A 19074-nucleotide genomic window follows, 5' to 3' on the forward strand; every position below is an offset into this window, starting at 1 on the left:
TCCAATCAGAAAGCTCTTTGTCTTCCTCCTCCTGTTTTTTTCCTTTGTTTTTAGCTTTGTTTTGGCTTTCACGCAGATAAATGTTGGATTTAACTTGTTTTTGGCCTCACAGACACACACACTGCAGATAGACCCCTTCATGAAAAGTTCAGATTTAAAATTGATGACAAAAAGTTGAATGAGGTGGTGTAAAAAACTTTAGAATTTTCAGTATTGTAGGATGAAAGATGTTTTTCCTCTCCAAAGAGTCGTACTGGACTATCAAGACACCTTGAAGTTGAGCTGAGCTCTTCATTTCATAAATCACTGATTGGAATTGTTGGCTCCACCTGCAGTACAGTAGATGTTATAAATGCTCACCCGCTGAAGGTATAACCGTAATTACCATTCTGCTTTGTTTTGATGGTTGTTTAGGGATTACAAGACGGCGTGTTTTACAAAAAAGAGAAACCTCTACCCTGTACAAAGAAACAAGATTCTTCCTGTCAGACTTTGTAATTATCTGCTTTAGATCTGACATCAACATCCAGCTGTGCTCATTCCTATTGATGTTCTCATGCCGTCCACAGAAATACAGACAGAAAAGAAGACAAAGTCATTCTGTAGACACAATATTTTCCTGAGCCCCACCCAAACACACCCTCGCACACACACACACACACACACACACGCTGTTCACACGTACATTAAACAACCTCTGATCCATTTACCCGGTATTTAATGTGACTTAATGAACTTACTTTACTGTAAGGAGCATGTTGTTTTTCACTGTGGAAGAAGGGAACGTTTAGCTTTACAGAGGTCAGATTACATTGTTGTATTACGTGATAACATATACACATAGAAAATGTCAACGAGACAACCCTTGATCAGTATCTCACACACTATTGTACTTTAATTCCTCTAACATTTAAGTCATATTGTCCGACACCGCAGGGAGGCTGTGAAGATGACCTTTAAATGCTGAAGTGAAAGTACATACAGTCACTATGAAACTCTGATCAGGGGGAGGGAAAACAGGCTTTGATATCTACTGACAATAGGTCACTTATTTAAGAAGTTTAACAGTTTTTTTAAATTTTTTTTATTGGTTTTGATATTTCTAGTTCGAACTTTTATTGATCTTTAACACGTGGGTTAGGTTTCTGTTTTAGTGTTGCTATTTGCTGCACTGCTGTGGGAAAAAGAGCTCCAGCTGTGGCAGCTTTATAATCCTCGGCCCTCGGATTTATCCTCTGCCACATCTCCTTCATTAAAGAGTAAATCCTGAGCTCTCTTGGGGCTCTGGCTCGCGCAGTTCCCTGATTTTCTGTTTTATTTTTCAGATTTGATATCTTTATCGTTGTCAGTCTTTCTGTCCCATTCTCGTTTTTTTTTTTTTTATAATCTGGTGTGTCAGATGGACGAAAACACAACGGGGAATGTGAAACGGATCTGTGAGGCCATATCTGTGTGCTGGACCGTGTGTTATGTAAGAAAAAAGTCAGAGAGAGCGCTGAGAGAAAAAAAGGAAGAAAGAATTGACAAGAGGGAGGATAAGAAAAAAAGCTGGTGATGACGTAACCTCCACCCCCTGCAGTGCACTGGGGATGGCTTTCTGTGTGAACTAACCCTCATGTAGGGGATTATCTCCCACACACACCTGCCTCCACACAGGTTAAAATAGAAAATTAAAGAAAATGTGATGCACTGTGAAACATCAACAAGTAGCTTTTAACAGAGTGGCACTACACAGATGAAGGGAGACGGTTGTATTACGTTGTGCTTGGGCCCACAGTGAGATAATTTTAGGTGAAAACAACCCAGTGCCGAGGCTTGTTGGTGCCATTATAACTTAGGGTGATGTATTTATTTTGATTCACTGTTTGAAGAAGCTTCTCTTTGGTGGAATTTACACGAAAAACAGTTCTCATTCCCTGATAAGAGTAAGGATTTTCTCCATTTGTGGGTATTCACTGCTCGACATTTTTGGCATAGCTTAGCACAGAGGCTGGACTGTTGGAGAGTCAGTTTTTGGTTCCTCAGCACACGTTCTCAGGCACAAACCATGACGTAGTTTTTAATCTACCACAACAAGTTGGGGCTCAAACGGGGTTCTGCAGCCTCTCTGCTTTGGTGTTTTTCAAACTTACAGGTACAAATTAGTGTGGTGCTGCTCATTGGTTGTGGTTGCACTGATTCAGCTCCTTCAGCTTTGCTGTACTGGGGCAAAGTTTTGTGGATAGACTGAAATAATAACAATTGTCCATTGCATCTGCTGTCTGCTCTTGTCATCTACCCTTCTTCATTCTTTTTATTTATCATCTCTGAAGGCCACACGCTGTTGGCTTTTTGGAGAATTGCACGTAACCCGTCTAAAGTGGTTGAACACCACAAATCCTTACTCTGCATGTGGTGAGATTGACACAGACGATACCAACACTACTTTCCACCATAGTTTGGCCTTTATAGAGCACGCACCATCTTAAAAAGCTTGATTTTCTGTGTTCTTAAGGGCCGCTGTTGGCTTCTCTGTGCCATTGAGTCTCAGATTTGTGATTTTTGAGCTCCTTTCTTCCCTCAATAGTAAAATGTTTGCTTTCTGATGTCTTAAAACTACCCCAAATCCCTTTAAAACTTTTGTCCATCACAAGCATTCAGTAGAGCTTCAATTACACGTTTTACAAGTTTTAAAACCTATCAGTTGCGCATCTTTTGAGGACATTATTGGGCTCTCAGACCGGATGACCATATATTCAAACAGCTGCTGTTCTCAAGTTGTGATATTATTTATCCATTTACACAAAGCAGGTGGCAAATATTCAGTATAGTTTCTCCATGAATGTAACTGGACAGAATAAAGCAATAAGATATATTTACATGATGTATATTCGAATGAGATGAAGACATAACAAGGGTATTCTGGACTGTGGTAACTTCACAAGTAACAGAGACTGTTGCAATGTGCAGCTGCAGGGAACAGTCTGTATAGGTTGAAGCATGTCCACTCACATGAACCTCTGACACAGCTGATAAGCCACTATAAGTGGTAACCTGGTTACGTTGAAACACGGAGCTATTTAAAGAGGAGGTGGGCAGGAGGGGAAATGTATATTTATCTCTGTAAGGGAACTCTCAGTGTGAACAAAGAGATGTGGACTTTTTCCCATAAAGAAAGGCACCGCAGCACTGTTGATTTATTTTACTTTCCGTGGCTGCAGAGAGTGTGAATAAATCAGTCGCTAACGCATTCAGAAGTGAAGATGAACGCCGGATCACACTGCCCACTCACTGCAGGAGCGTTAGGCCTCAGGGCTTATCTCCTGTGGTACAGCTAGAAGTAAACAGTGTAGTCATACAGCCGGGAACCCACGGCGAAGCAGAGAGAAGATGAAGCCAAACAACTTTTTTTTTCCCACAGGTCAAATATCATTTGAATTGGTTATGAGACAAAGGAAGAGGAAAATTCTCTCTAACATTTGAGAATTACATCATCATTAATCTTGAGGCGTTATAAGGTGTTAAACTCCATCAGTTCTCATCAGTGGCGTACTCTTATTGGTGAAGAAGAGAAGGTAGAGATAATACGATTAAAACTGTAATGATTGTTCACGGTGACTAAAGATTCAGTTATTAAAGGGTTTGTGGACAGACCTCCTCACAGGATGGCTAGCATTAGAAACACAAAGCTCCCTTGTTGTTCAGCTTGTTGTTCAGCCTGTGAGGAAATGAGGCTTTCAATCACAGTGATTACATCGTAAAACTACAAGCATCTGCATTTCTCCTCAAATCTTTGCCAGTGCTGTAAAAGATGAAGGGAAAAGAGATCTCCAAAGTTAAATGTTTCATAGCATTCAGTTTTAAATAGAGAAAAATCTCTTGCTTACCTCATTTATCCTTGAACAAAATCCACCTGTGGGTTATGCTTTGCTTCCTGCAATAAACAAGAAATCTCTATTAAAATGTTAGTTTCTTGTTAATCATTCTAATGTGGGAATGAATGAGGCACTCAAAGACGAAGTTTGGGTGTTGTAGTGTCAGTGTTCATGTCTCACATGAGCTGATGATGTCGGTGCAGCTCGTTGTTTTCTTCCAGAGACTCTGGAGCGCATCGCTAAACGAGGGCCAAGGCCACGACCTTTTGCTGCCGAGTGTTCTCCGCCCCGTCTCCTCACCCACCATACAGAGACGCTCTTGTGTATCAAACAACGATGCTTTACATCTGAAAAGCCCACATAAAACAAACCGAGCCTCACCCTCTGTTTTTAAACCGATTTGTGAGTCAATGTGATTAAAATTTTCCACAGTCTTAAGTAAGAGGATCATTTTTTCAGCCCCATGAATGAACATGCAAGGTCATCCTGGCCGGGGATATTAGAGAAGCTGCTCTTATCCTCTAATGTAGTTACGTCACCTCAAAGGCTTTCTAATAACTTAGTCAGCACAACCTTTATTGCACTCATAAGTCAGTTTATGCCATTTGAATGAACACCTGCAGCCCGGGGAGCTGTTCAACAATCAGGCTTCATTGTTCAACTCCTGCATGTTGATGTGGATACACAGGAGGAACTTTTGATTTAAAGTCTAATCCAGGCAATTTTTACTGACTTGAATTAAAATATTGGCTATGTTCAGTCATTCCTCATTTATATCAATGCTGAATAACTTCTATATCTAGGTACTCTATATCCACCCTTCAGTTAATGCTTTTTCTGGTAATTTAATCAGAAACATTTGGAAAAATCTGTGATCTGGATGTTGGCAGTAAGAAGCTGTTGGTTATATTCCTACTTTTTTGATTTGTCCCTGAATTCTTTGTTCCGTCAGCTCAGACTTTTCTTCCTTAATAAATAATAGTTTCATATCATTTTGCTTTTTGTGAGTTCAACCTGAATGTTGTAAATTTGCCCATTTTAGTAAAAAGCATTTGAGTAAAAGCTAATAGACCACATTTCCTTTTTATTTATTTATTTTCTTTGTGTTTTGGGTGTTGTTAGCAGCTCTGTAACACGCATGTAATCCCAGTGGAGCTGAAGCATCCCTCGTCGTCACCCTATTTAAACATAAATCTTGCCTGTAAATGCACTTTTAAGACTTCCGTCAGTAGAAAACATTTCAGAAAAATGTAATTGGTACAAAATGGTCTCTTTTTGATTGAGACGCAGAAAATGGAGAATAATGACTCGCTTTACATAAGCGCAGAGATCGGGTTTTTAATCGTGATTTAAACAACCTGCACAAAACGCCACATCTCTTAATGCTCCAGATCCTGCTGGTTGTTCAGCTCTGTGGTTCAGTCTTCTTCTTTCTTAAAGGTTGTGATCTGATTTTTACTCAGACACATGTCGCAGCATTATTCAGCAAAGCTGCACGGCGTCGAGCTCTTTCGTTGTCTACGACGGTGCCGAAGCTGGCTGAGAGTAAGACGTCTTTATCCACGTCACACACATACACACACATTCAGTTTTGTGAGTCATCCTCGCAGATCTGCACATGTGACGATGCAAGAATTACCCAACAGCCAATCGCGGCTTTTGGAACAGAAGTGTTTCCGTAGCAACCGCGCAGTGACAGCAACAGATGGGGTTGTTGCTGTGAAGGAGAGCAGCGAAGGAAGGAAATGGAATAGAGGACAAACAGATCAATGTATCCAGATTAACCTGTTACCCATATGTCTTCCAGGATTAGACTGATTCTTGGTGTTTAAAACTTTTTAGGGGCTTTTTGATCAGTGCGTTAGATCAGCTCACCATATTGCAGATTAAATATAGCAAATATCCTCCTGCCTGGTGTCTGTTTGGGTCTTGTTCACATGCTGCCAGTTATTAGTGAGATGATCAGTTATTTCTGTCAACATATTTACTTCTTGGCCTCCACTTCTGTCTAACATCTACCTCCCGTCTCCTTCTCTCGTTCCTGTCTCCTGTTCTATCTATAGCCGGCAGAATCATTATCACTCCTTCCCTCTTTCCCTTTTGCCCTCTCAGCCTTTCCTCACTGTATTCACCCCTCAATTCATTGCTTTGACCTCCGCCCAAAAGACAAATACCATGTAATATTTTAAAGATGTTGACAAGTTTGCGTGATTTCCGTTAATATTTGAAAACCGCGTATCTTCGCCCCCGACGCGTCAGCATCATAGATGAATGAACCCATTAGAGGCACTTGTTAGTTCGTTACTTTAACAGTGATGTGATTAAGAATGTACTTTGTTCAGGCTAATTGTAAGTCATTAAAAAGAAAAATAGGATGTTTTTATTCAAAGTTTTTATGGCGTGTCAAGAAACGAAAAGGGTTTGGTGTGGTATTGTGGACTTTCTCTTCTTCATAAAGGAATGTGTCATGTGACTATCATGCTTAGGTACATTGCTAAGTCAACATGTAAATGATATGTCCCTGAGCTCTACTTTCAACACCCCATCCTTTACTTCTCTGAACCCCCACTGTCTTCACTCCCCCAGCTGTCCTTCAAAGATTTTCTTTTCTGATTCAGTGTTTCTGTCTCCCTGCTTAGCTCAGTATCTGTGTGCTTCATTAGCCTAATCTATACTTAGATGTCTCAAGGAACAAACTGGAATATCTTGGCCCCGTTTTGCAAATGCAATCAGTATCCCCACTTTGATTTCAACGTCTCTAAACAGATGCTAAGGATGCGTTTACTCTTATCGTTCACTTTTCTGGTACAAAAGCAGAGGTTTTAAGACACTGAACCATCAGATGAATTGGAAAAACAACATATTGATGAGGTAACACCCTGTTAGATGACTTGTCTGACATATTTAATTGACAAAACCTCCAAACCTCAAAAGTAATGTTGTGTTTCGGGCGAAATGCGCTCGATGGATCTGAATAGATTGGATTTTAGTTGTGTTTTCTACCATAAAATATGTCACAAAGACCTTATAAATTGAATAAAGTTGTCAAAAAAGCTTCAGGAGATGTGCACCAAGGAAACGGTGGCTCCAGTTCCTGTGCCAAACTTCATGAGTAACATAGCTCCAAAGCAGAGAGCAACTTAGGTTTGTTATCTAAGAGTTTGTATGCAAGCAGCTGGAGACGCTGGAGATCCAGTTGCCCTTCTTCAAGCTGATATGACCCCAGGGGGTTAAATGTCAGTCATTTTACTATTTCAAGAAAACTATTCATCCAATATGAATTTAAAGATAACAGAACAACATAGTTTTTCTATGTTATATTGAGGATAAAATGCATGAGCCCCAGCTTTTATTCAGTGGTTGTATATCAATGATTCTGTTTTTGTTGCAAACCTTTGGTCTTCACTTTTTTTCCTGTCTCCAGATCACAGAGCTGCTGGATGATGACAAGTGTGAGGCAGAATGTGAAGAGCTTCCTCAGGACGGGGAGGAAGGACCCGCAGCCTCCGACTCACCACAACACACGCGCACTGTCGACAGCCCCGAAGCCAGGTGAGACTTCATCTCAGAGTCTGATAAGGAGCGTGTGAGACATGTGGCAGACTGCTGGTTTTAAAGCCAACGCTCTGCAGTGATGACAATATTCACAGATTTGTACTGACTGTTGCTTGCGTTTGTGTTTTATGAAATTGACATTGTGTTACTCTGGACTGTGGTGAATGTGTTTTCAATATCATATCCCAGATGATTATTGGTTTATTTTAGGTATTAGTAACTTAAAAGTGGGTGTTTTTGGGGCGATTTCAGCGTAGCAAGCTGGGTTACACTGCTCTCTAATCCGGGCATCTGCCCTGACACAGCTTTCATGTTTCATGCTCATGTCTGAACTCACTGAAGTTGCTGGAGCTGTGGTTACAAAACACAAAAGGCAGTCTGGAAGCATATCGTCAGTCAGATACTATTCATTAGCTGGAGACATTATTAGCTGCCTTCTTTTAAAAAATGTTTTCAAAAGAACCCTTTTGAAGACATTTTTCGCCATTTGTGATAAATAGATATAAGTATGACCCACATAACAAGAGTGTGAGCAAAGCTTTTAGTGTGTTTTATGCTATGCTGCAGAATCCTGATGCTTTTTAGCTGGTAGCCTACCAGATGAAGAATGTTTGACACAGTTATGCAGAGATACTGAGTTCCTTCAGATTTAGTCTGAAGGTCTAGAGATCAGTCCTCCAGTTGGAACATCGAGATCCTCTCAGGTTCCTATGATATCCACCAGTGTACATGAACACCTACACATTTACACCGTGTACACGTAATCATGAGCAGAGAGCTCAAGTGAGCGGTCAAAGTGTGCACAGTATGCTAGGAGATGGGCATTTCTAAAAATAAATAAAGCAAAAGCCCTTCGATAAACCTTCAGTCTCAACAGAGAAAGCACCCCCTTAGTCATCCTAACTCTTATTTTCATTGCTCGAGCTCAGACTGCAGTTTTACTAAATCTTTGGGATAAGCAAGTTTGAAAAGCTCAAACGTTGCTTTTTCTTTACCAACAAATCCTTCAATGCTGTTTATCAAATATACTGGGCGGTGCCAACGAAACAGAAATGATGAAAACAGTAAAAATATTCCAACATTTGTGCGTAAAGACAGTCTGTACCCTGAAACAGGTGAGCTGAAAACTGATGAAGGTGTCATAATTGGGGGGAAAAAAGGATCTGCGGTATTTCTCAAGCAATTTGTTTTATGTGAAAATAAATGACCCTTCCCATTCAGCTGAGCGTGCATAGCTGTCTGCAGACCCCTCGGTGGTTTATGCTGTGTGTTACAGCTACGCTGCTGTTAATTACAGGGATATTATTGCCACTTTTCCTCATGAGATCATTTTATGTGACTATTTTGTGTCACTTCCTCTTTAATGTAAGTTGTGGATCCTTCAAACTGCTTTTTTAATCCACACGGGGGGCATTTTGTCATCATGGAAGCAAATTTAATTACTATCTTCACAGGATGGGAAGATTTGTGTTTAGTTTTGTGTGTGCACACCGCTGATGTTTCTCTGATCTGCAGCCCTTAAATCCAATCACACCCATCCTGTGGGACAAACAATACAATCCTCTCTGTGTGTTTCGTAGTTCTGCACAATGGTTCACTGTCTTTGAAGGATCTGGGTGTGAGTTTGCAGGTTGTTGGAGCTTACCTGTTCTCCCCTCTGTGAGCATTTTCTGTGAGATCAGCTTTCTCCCACAGTCCAAAGAGATCAGATGAGTAATTCCACCCCAGCAACCCTCTACAGGGTACGCAGGTGTAGCTGATTGATGAAGACTTTAGATGGCAGCTCTCGTACAGAACCGCACTCGCTGCTGATAAACATGGAGGGATGCAGCAAATTACTGGAATAAAACAAAGCCGACAAGAAGGTTTGGATCTTGACATCCCAAGTGATGTTTTTCTTGTTGTTGGCATTAATTATCTGTTAGCTGAAACAGGCCTGCAGCCATCATCCCTCTGACCTTGCCTGGCCTCCTCTGGTCTGGTGGATTACTGCTATTTCTGTAGCTGACACTAAAAAGCTCTTTAACTAACGCAGAGCCTTAGCGAGTACAAAACACCAGCGCATAGGCTTCTTTTTAGATCAACAGTTTATGCAATTACTGTTGAATGTGTGTGTCAGTATCTCAGTTCTATGTTTCACATCTGAGGAGACTTCATAAAGCTGCCATTGACATGTTTAAATCTGCATGACCAGTGTCATGTTCATGTTAAAGGCTGAAGCAATGATTATTAATCACTTTATTGATTAATCCCTTAGTTATACTTAGAATTTCAGGAAATAATGAAAGTTACCATCAAAGTCCAATTTGTAGTACTCAACCTGTCAGACACAGAAGAACTGGGTTTACTGACCTTCAAAAACTAAGAAAAATGACATATTTCAATTTTATAAGCAGGAACCTGTAAATATTTGTCTTTTTTTTTTTTTAACTGAAAAAAGACTTAAACTGTACAATACGTTACGAGTTGACCAACTGATACTAGTTGTTATGGGTCAGTCTAGATTTTTGAGGTGAAAAACAAACATTTGTTGTTATTTTTCAGATTTGCATAGTTATATGCAATGGGGAAAAGGGTGGGGTCGTTGTTTATTAACTTCCCTGCAATATGTTTCACAAACTAGGAAACAAACTTTAACGTGATAAACTGGATTGGCTTATTTTGGTTTCTCACAGATTTGCTTAAAGACAGAGATACGCACAATGTAGATATACATGTGATAGATAAGGTAGACAGACGTACACAATATACACAGTCTTCTTCACAAGATGTACTGGTTTTATAACCCGACTAATCAGAATGGTTAGAGATCAGTTTTCTGTTGATTGGCTGTTTCATTACCTCACAAAGTGTTTCAGCTCTGCTCATGTAGAGAGTGAAACTTATGAATCTTTGTCTTTTTGTGCAAGATGGATTTTGCAATTCCCAAACGTGCCGTGTCAAGAACTTTTCGAGCGTGCCATGGTTCGCTGTGTTTGAGGGAGTTCCTTTGACTCAAAACGACTTGTGTGTTCTGGAGTGACCTTGGCGCTCCACGTGTTTGTCACATATTGTCTGACATGTGGTTTAACTGCCTGTAAAAGCTTTGAAATGGAGACAAAGTTCTCATCCTGTGACTCAGCATGTTGTTTGCATAGCACTTGACAGACGGTGAAGTCTGTCCGCTGTTGCGCTGTTGCAGCGCTCCCTTGATAGACTCCAACAGCCTGTACACACACTTAAACACACACCTTACATTCTGGCAGCGTTTCACATCTAAATATAATCTCTGGTATTTTCCTGATCTCTCTTCTTACCCCATCTCCGCTTCCCTCCCTGTCTGCCCCTTGGTGGAAAGTATTTTTCGTGAGGCCACTAAAATGTGTTGCCAGCTCGAGGAACGGGGGCTGCTTTTGGCCCCGGTGAGGACGAGGAGGCGGAGGACAGGACGGAGGGATGGATTAATGTGGGGAACAGAGTGAGAGGAAGGTTGGCTGAATCGCAGTACAACCCTGAGCGATTTATTGATTTGCAGTCTGAGTGAAAACGCAATACCAGACTGGAGGTGAGAAAAGGTCGACCCACACAACAGAGTTCAATCACATTACTGAACGCTTGTTTTTGAATTTAAGGTGAAGAAGAGCTGCCCCCCCTCCAGTTTAACTTGTCAGTACTCGCCACTACATCCATCAGACCTCCCTGAATAACGTGTTGTGTACGTCACTCTTAAAAGATTCTTGATGTGAGATTATGTGCGGCTTATTTTCACGTGGCTGTGATAATTTATTGCCTCGCATGGCACCGCGCCATGTTAACAAACGCTGCTCCTTACAGTTGTGCCAACATTGTGCTCGTTCCTGCCCACAAATAAACAGACACCGACACGTGCGCACATGTCTCCCCTTTGGGTCACGTTCAGTGTTTTGTTTTTGTTTTTTTATGGCAAGCGCCTCGCGATTCGTGCACTCGCACTTCGCCGATGTGCTCGTAAAACAACAGCGATAAGAGTCCATTTATTCACAGTCGTACATCATGAAATTAGTCTCGAATCGCCTTCTCCAGAGTGCTCAGGCTTTTGTTTGTATGCATGCTTTCCCTAAACTTCCTTAATTTCATTCATAAATGACATTTACAAAGTGCCCTGCCTGCCGGTGTATATTCGTCATTTCAGGTCTTTAATCAGCTCAAGACAAATGTTCCGGGACTGCTGCCTCAGTTACAACACAGACATCTTACAGCAATGCTTGCCTGGTTTTCTTTGGCTGCTTCATGGTGCAGAGTGCTGACAAACCTTCATTAGCACTCAGTTAGCACTACAGTATGTGCCCACAGGCTGACCCGTGTCTTTTTTGGGGGGATTTCTTTAAGTGTTGTTACTTCAGCTGAGCAGTGACAGAGCAGAAAGGTACATGCTGGATGTGAAGTGTCTCCATGACCTTTTATATTTATATATATATATATATAGAGAGAAGCTGTGCACTTTTAGTGGTTTGACCTAGTTGACGGGTAGATCCTCTGTGGATAAAACCAAAGAGAGAGACTGACACTTTTAGTTTTCTTTGTTTTATTACTTCTGTGATACTGTTGCATGCTAACATCAGAAACTTTGAAATATTTTCTGAAACATCAGGTTTATTTCGTAAAAAAGTTCAGCGATGGTTGAATTGTTTATTTGATAATGAACCGGTCCTGTGTGTTAACATCTTATAGGAGTTTAGTGAAGATAAACAGTTTATTTAATGATCATCCCAAGAGAGATTCTTAGTTTCCCGCCCATCTCTTCTTGACTGGGTCGAGTCGGGGGCGCCGGCATTGGGCACAATGTGTAATATGATACATTGCCTGACCTAGATAACACCACTGGTTGATGTGTGCTATCAGTTCTCATCCACAGTTCTGGTTCTATCTAACTTTCCCAGAGAACACCCTCAATCTTAAACCATAGAGAAAAGATTAAATAGCGGCTGAAGCCTCCTTATGTCGACGCTGTTGCCATCTCAGGGTTGTTAAACTTCTTCATAAATCACATGACACCAAACAGTGAAGCTGAAAGTAATGTCTCATGAACAAAGCTGTGTTATCTTTATTTACTGTAATCTTTTACCTAAGAATGTCTTGAATGTCGTAAGTTTTAAACACAATTAGACACTTTAAACATGCTTTACTTAGTAAAAGTAAACCAATACTGACTCATATAAACTGTCCCACACGTCCATAAAGTTGTATTTTACTATATTTCTTTGCATTTTGCACACTTATTTTATTCGCTGAGCTTTTACCCATATTTATATTATATATCATATTTTACCCATTGTTGCTGTCTTGTACCGTTAAACATTGCAGCTGGTGTTTTTTTCCCCTTCATTTTGAATAGAATGACTTTGTGTTTAATATTATCTTTCACCCTGCATGTTATTACATTTTCTTCTGTACTCTGATTGTTTCTCAGCACGATCTATGATTCTTGTTTTCTGGCTGAAGGTCGAGACCACTCAGTTTATTCTGTCTTTGCTATAAAAGGCTGAACATTTTGAACCGTCTCGTGTTGTTGACGCGGCAAAATGGTCTAAAAAGCTGAATTTGGTTTATTTGTGCGACTGCTGCTCTTTCGGGTTAGTCTTGTGATTTTCAATATGTTTTTGTTATCGGACCGCAGACATCATCTGAAGACTTATTGAATTTTTTTAAGGTTTTTTTTCAGTCTGGATTGGCCACAAACTCCGACCTGGCAACCCCACACAGCCATTAGTTAAACCCTGATGTGGGATGACTCCACACTCACTCACACAAGGTTACACGTAGGGACTAAAACTTCTCTGGTGACATTTTTGTGGTTTCTTTTCTCTTTAGCTTTTGTTCACATACGGATCCACCTTCACAGCACAGTTCTCTTCAAAGATCCAGAAAACAGTGTGGGGGGGTATTCCTTTGAGGAGAATTGGAGATTAAAGGTCCACACTGCAGTGCATAAAGTTTGATTATATGTGTAATTATCTTTAATTCATTCCACTCAGTCGAGGGTTGTATAAACAAGAGTGTTAGGAGCCGTGTCATTATGGTCATGTTGTTGTTGCATCAGCATGACCAAGCAACAGTCAAATTATAGATGACTCGCCTCTTTGACATTCTTTTACTTGTTCTTGGTAAAGACTGTTTTTCTTCGTGATACTGATTCTGTCTTTAAACTGAAAGACTCTCCTCTGAAACCTCTTTCTGTTGGAAACTTTCTGCCACATGGAAATGCTATTAGGATATGAGGAATTAATGTAGTTTTCTAGAGTTTATGAAAACATTTTGATTTAAATTACTTAGATTTAGGATAATATTGGGGTCCTTTATAATGTCAGCATGATATGATAATATAATATACTATTTGAATTTGTCACATCTGGACTGGCAGTACCCGCCAGCTCTAACGCCTTTTTAACCGTCTCCTGGTACCTCTCAAGTCTGGAGTGATGCACACATCACATCACAAACTATTATTATTGTTATTATTATTTATTACATACTAATAAACATTAGAGAAAGCCCATAATTTACAATAACAGCAGCCTAACTTGACCTCTTTTGGTTTTCCAGGAAACCTTCAGGTTTTAGAGGCTTTTTCAGGTGTTAATAATCAGCTCCTGATGTCAGTCTTTCTGCCTCTGACTGGTCTGTAATTTGTTAAATGCATTAATGTGTTTGGCTGTCATCACAAAGGCTCATACGGGGGGATGTACAGGTGTGTGTATTTGTTTCTGTGCTAATGTAGATTGTGTGTGTGCGTGCGCATGACACAGCCCTCTGCAATAACTGCTGAGTTCATCGGCATCACTGAGAGGACCAAAGAATGAACCTCCCACTTTCTGCCTCTAGACTGGCCCACATAACTCCTTCCCTCTTAACAATTGGCTCCCAACTCCAGCCCATCACATCCCATTGGTCCTCCTGAGGTTGTTGCTTGGTTACATCAGAAGCTCTTATATTTGAGCAGAGCTCAGGATGTTTACTGCAGCACTTTTACAGACAGAGTGCGGAGTGAGACAACCTCACTCACTCACACACACACTCACTCAAAAACACAAACGCATACACGCACCGGTTCAGAGGACGCCACAGTATGCACCCTGGTGACATTCTTGCTCTGCTGCTCGACCTGCTGGTACTGACGCTGACACCCCAAAGTGCTCAACTGGGATAACCGACCCACTTGATACAAGGCTGACCTACAGGCGTGTCAGATACTGAAAGAGGAGAACTGTGACAGACAGAACCACACAAACAGCTGGATACTGCTCCTACAGGAGATGTGTCAACTGTTTACCAGGCAACAAAAGGAGAAAGACAGAAACCGTGTGGAACTTGGCTAAAAGTCAAGCTCACATCTCGGCTGGACATCACATAAAAAATAAAAAAAAAAACGGCTTGGACTTCCGTTACTTAGGCTTTAGCTTGCAGAAGCAAAGAGAACAAACGACAAAGAAACTTCCAGAAAAAGCCCACACACACCTGCAGGGTGGACCCAGTGGCACATCAGAGACAGAGAAAACAGCTGGAAACATGAGAATGGCCTGTGACATTCTGCTGCAGAGGTAAACAACAGTGTTATGCAACTCCTGTTGTCTGACTGGAATACTTGATTGTATGAATGAATGGATGGATGGATGAATGAGTGCCTAGAGGAGAAAGCGGTATTTGTGGTTCAATGATAGATCATGCTGTGAATGAAACGCCTCACGTATTGATTAGCTTATGAGGAGGGGATGAATTGGTGGAAATCCTGTTGAGTTATTCAAACATTGTTATAGTTGGAAGAATGGAGGGAAATGTGGTTGGTGTTTGTTGCTCAATGTTTATTTACTCAGAGGCGATGAGATGGGAGAGACAATAGGAAGTCTTCAGAAGGAGAAAGGTGGTCATGGCATTACTTAACAGCTGATATTAGGTTATGCAAGCTTAATGAAAGTGGGGGGGTTGTTGCCTGGGAATGTGTCAGCAATTTGGTTCACAGTGGGGACGACAACTGCAGCTGTCTCTTTTTAATTAGTTTTCCCTGTTAATTTAGGCCTCATCTTTTCATAAAATTTGGCACATTAAACTATAAGTAGGTGAATCTACTCACAGTTGAAAGAAATCAGTTGTTGGCTTTTTACATGTTTATGTTACTGAGCAGCAGCAGTTCTTACAAGGTTTTTAGCTGTCTGTTTATTTTGAGAGGTCGACAAAAGGGTCAATTTTGATGACTACTCTAAACCTGGACCGTTCAGGCGGTGACATAATTAAACACTTGTTTCAGTCTTAAACAGTAGATAGCTTTGAATTGTTCAAGTTTAAATCTTGTCTTTGTCCTTTGATCTTCAGCTCGAGGATACATAAACATTTGAATATTTTTTTATTGGCTAATAGATTTATCAATAAAACATTTAATTGATCATGGTGGTTCTTGTTGTATATTGGTTTGAATTGTATGCATTTTATGATACTTTTGTTCCAAAATCTTTGTGAAAAACCTGAAAAATGTTGAGAGCAAACTGTTGGCAATCTTGCATCAGTTCCTCGTGACTGTGCAGGAAGAATGATGAATGAAAGCAGGGACGGGGAGGTGGCGCACCACTGTGCAAGATTTGTTGAGTTAACTAAGCAAACACAATTGATTGTTTTTACATTGCCAAATCACTGTGGGGTAATAAATGGAGCAGAACTGTGTCAGTCATTTATATTCGCCTGTGAAAAAGCAGCTGATGGATAGTAACAAATGAGCTGCACTGAGTCACAGAGACAATCGGATCTTAAATATTTGAGTTGGTCTGTATTTGAGTTGTGGACTGTTTAAACTTAGACATCTGTTGATTGTTTCTTGGCCTTAACTTTAAGGGCTTTAAATGTTTACTGGTTATGGGGCAGAACGAGGAGACCTGTTTATGAGATGTAACATAATACTAATGATGTTGTCTGTGCATGCCAGTTGGATGTTGTGTAAAGGAAGCAGAGCCTAAGTAGACCAAATGTATTTCTGTCTGAAGTTGGTACCAAATCAGAGCAGTGATCTGGTGTGTGATGTGTTTGGGTAAGTGTGCAGCCTTGCTGCAGTCTGTTGCCTTCCAGCCAGAGCTGAGCAGAGTCAGGTTGCTGACAACAGCACCTCTGTGGAGTCACAACTCCCCTCCAAATTACTGTACGCTCCCAAACACTCTCACACTTCGTCCTTTCTGTCGAGCCATCAGAATAATTGTTGTAGATAATGTGAGGACGCTGCTGATGATCCTTTTTCCTCTTCCAGGTCAGCACAAAAAAACAAGTCCTTTCATTTTGTTCATTTGATGCAGCGAACCACAAACGTGGAGCTGTTTTAGTTGTTTTGTCAGCTGATTTGACCTCCTTGATGTTCTCTGTAGTGTTAGCTGTGTGACACTGATACTTTTGCCCTACATTTGTCACATGTATACATGACCACTGTATTTTGAGGTTGTTATGTTACACAACAACCAAATGTGACCTAGTTATGTTGATCAAACATAAAAAGATTGAAGAGAATATCAAAGCCTGACGTGGACAAATACTAATGAGCTAGCTAAATTTTGCTGCAGTATTTTAAATTCCTGTTAAGGTTCAACTATGTCTCTCAGTGATATTTATCTCCAATGAATGAAGGTTACATCCTACTGCAGGGATAAAGTGATGCAGGTTCTCCTTTGCTGGAGCTAAATATGACATTTAATGGGTGTTTAATAAGATGTGGACACCATAAAAACTGGCTCTGTTTAGTAATGCTTTCATCGGCTCTGCAGCTTGCACATCAGTAAACTGACGGATGAAACTTCATCTGTAATATTCCAAAAGTACATTGGCATGAGATCCTGCACCTCATGTTTAAACTGCACTGTGCACAAATGTGATTACATATTCACAATGAGCTAAAAAATGATTACCTTATCAGTTTTCTTTCTTCTTTAAATTAAATACATGTGTCCTGTAAGCTGCTGCGGATTAAATGTTCACGCTGAGGTCAGCAGACAGCAGATAAGTCAGTGATCCGAGCGATTCTAGCTCCTTAAATTTGCCACAAGCTCACTTTGGATTGTGAAAGGTAATGAATCAAAACTTAAGAATGATCCCCCAGTCAAATTTAAATCAGAGGGTATCTTATAGAAGAGTGATATTGTGGAGTTGCTTCTATTTGTGAACAGCCGTCACTTGCCAAGTAAGCTTTGGAAACAAGCAGACCATATGTTAGCAACTGTTACTTTATTAAACACAAATAAACTATCAACAGATTTACAGTATCACTGCCAACAAACAGCTCGCAAGGAGGTTTGAGTCGTTAAGATGTTATCCAGATCTTATCTGTGTCTGCAGCTCTGGCTTAAGGAATTGATCTAATTGGTTTAATTGGAGCACGTCTGAAGGCTGAAATGTTGTTTGCACACAGGTGCGGCACAATGGCACAATGTAGTTTTAGGTCATGACTACATGAGAGCTGCAATAAATAATGTCATCACAGGAGATGATAAAGGCCGTTTCTCAGGTTTTATAGAGTTTTATGCAGCTGCACTTAATCTACATTTCACATGTATTAAGATTTGCATTGATGCCACCGCTGCTGCTGCACGGTGTTCTTTTCTGTGTTGTTTGGTAGGCTGTGAACTTCCCAGACCTTCACACAGGTAGTGCATTGGCAGAATGGATGAGCCAATTTGACCTTCAGAGGCATCAAACTGGCCAAGGGAGGTTTCTTACACAGTTCAGATCACTTTGTACCTCCTGTTCATCAGTTCTTCTGCTGCTACTCCAACGATGCACGATGAATCATTTTTTTAGTGTTTTGCTCTAATAGTAACACCCAGCGTCTACGGGAAGTCTGCTGAATGTCGAGCACGAGTATAAACTGATGATGCGATGACCGCACAGTTCACCAACACATAACAGCACGTTAGTGTCTAACTCTAATTTTAAAATGTGTTTTACTGCACATCTGTCAGAGTTTTAGCAACCTGTCATGACTACAAAGAAGGACGTACTGCATGCTGTCACAACTCACGTTGCACCTCTGCATTACTGCAGTTTTTTTTAAATAAGAGACATGTGGTGTGATAGATGAGCACAGATGGAGACAGATTTAGATTCAAAGTTCTTTTTCATCATATGCTGCTCCCTCTCATTTTAGAAGGTGTGTTTAGTGTGACAGCCAGTACTAGATTAGTAAAGGAAAACTGCATTTGTCTTCTCACATTGAGACGCAGTAAACCTACTTTCTACTACACATTCATCTATCCTGACCAAGTGCTTCACATCCTGAGTGCTGCTGGAGTTACCTTGGCTGCTTTGGGAGGTTGAACAGGCCAGTTACTCCCTCCAGCGACAGTTTTCATTCAAGTTCTCAGGGGCACGATGGTGTAAGATTAGATGTTGTCTTTGCTACTGAGGGCCCATGGCAATTATGTAACGTCCTGAAGGGCCCTTTCAAAGATCTATTGTTGGAGATGCAGCCACACCAGGCAGCCCCTCAGGGTAACTCAGCTTCAGAGTCCTCTGTCAGATGTTATCGCTGTGTTACAGGGACAGCTGCTGCTGCAGGGAGCCTGCTGCCTCTATTCCGGTTTGAAGGACAGCTGAGCATGTTGACTAACAGGAAAAGAAAGGCGAGGAGAAGAGAAGAGAGATTCACATGAAGATCTAATGTAAACTCAGTCCATAGAGCCAT

At 40.8% G+C, this 19074-nt stretch overlaps 1 protein-coding gene across 5 annotated transcripts in view; it reads left to right on the forward strand.

Annotated features, from left to right (window-relative positions):
* fam13b (family with sequence similarity 13 member B) overlaps positions 1–19074 on the forward strand; it is a 59505-nt gene that overhangs the window by 22833 nt on the left and 17598 nt on the right. For all 5 annotated transcript variants that reach the window (XM_072395307.1, XM_072395311.1, XM_072395309.1 and 2 more), the window contains exon 7: positions 7279–7406. In XM_072395307.1, the coding sequence (XP_072251408.1) occupies positions 7279–7406 (128 nt within the window). The remainder of the gene's footprint in view (positions 1–7278; positions 7407–19074) is intronic.

This window comes from Leuresthes tenuis, unplaced genomic scaffold (assembly GCF_036924035.1).
Source record: "Leuresthes tenuis unplaced genomic scaffold, fLeuTen1.0.hap1 SCAF_11, whole genome shotgun sequence".
Lineage (NCBI taxonomy): Eukaryota > Metazoa > Chordata > Actinopteri > Atheriniformes > Atherinopsidae > Leuresthes > Leuresthes tenuis.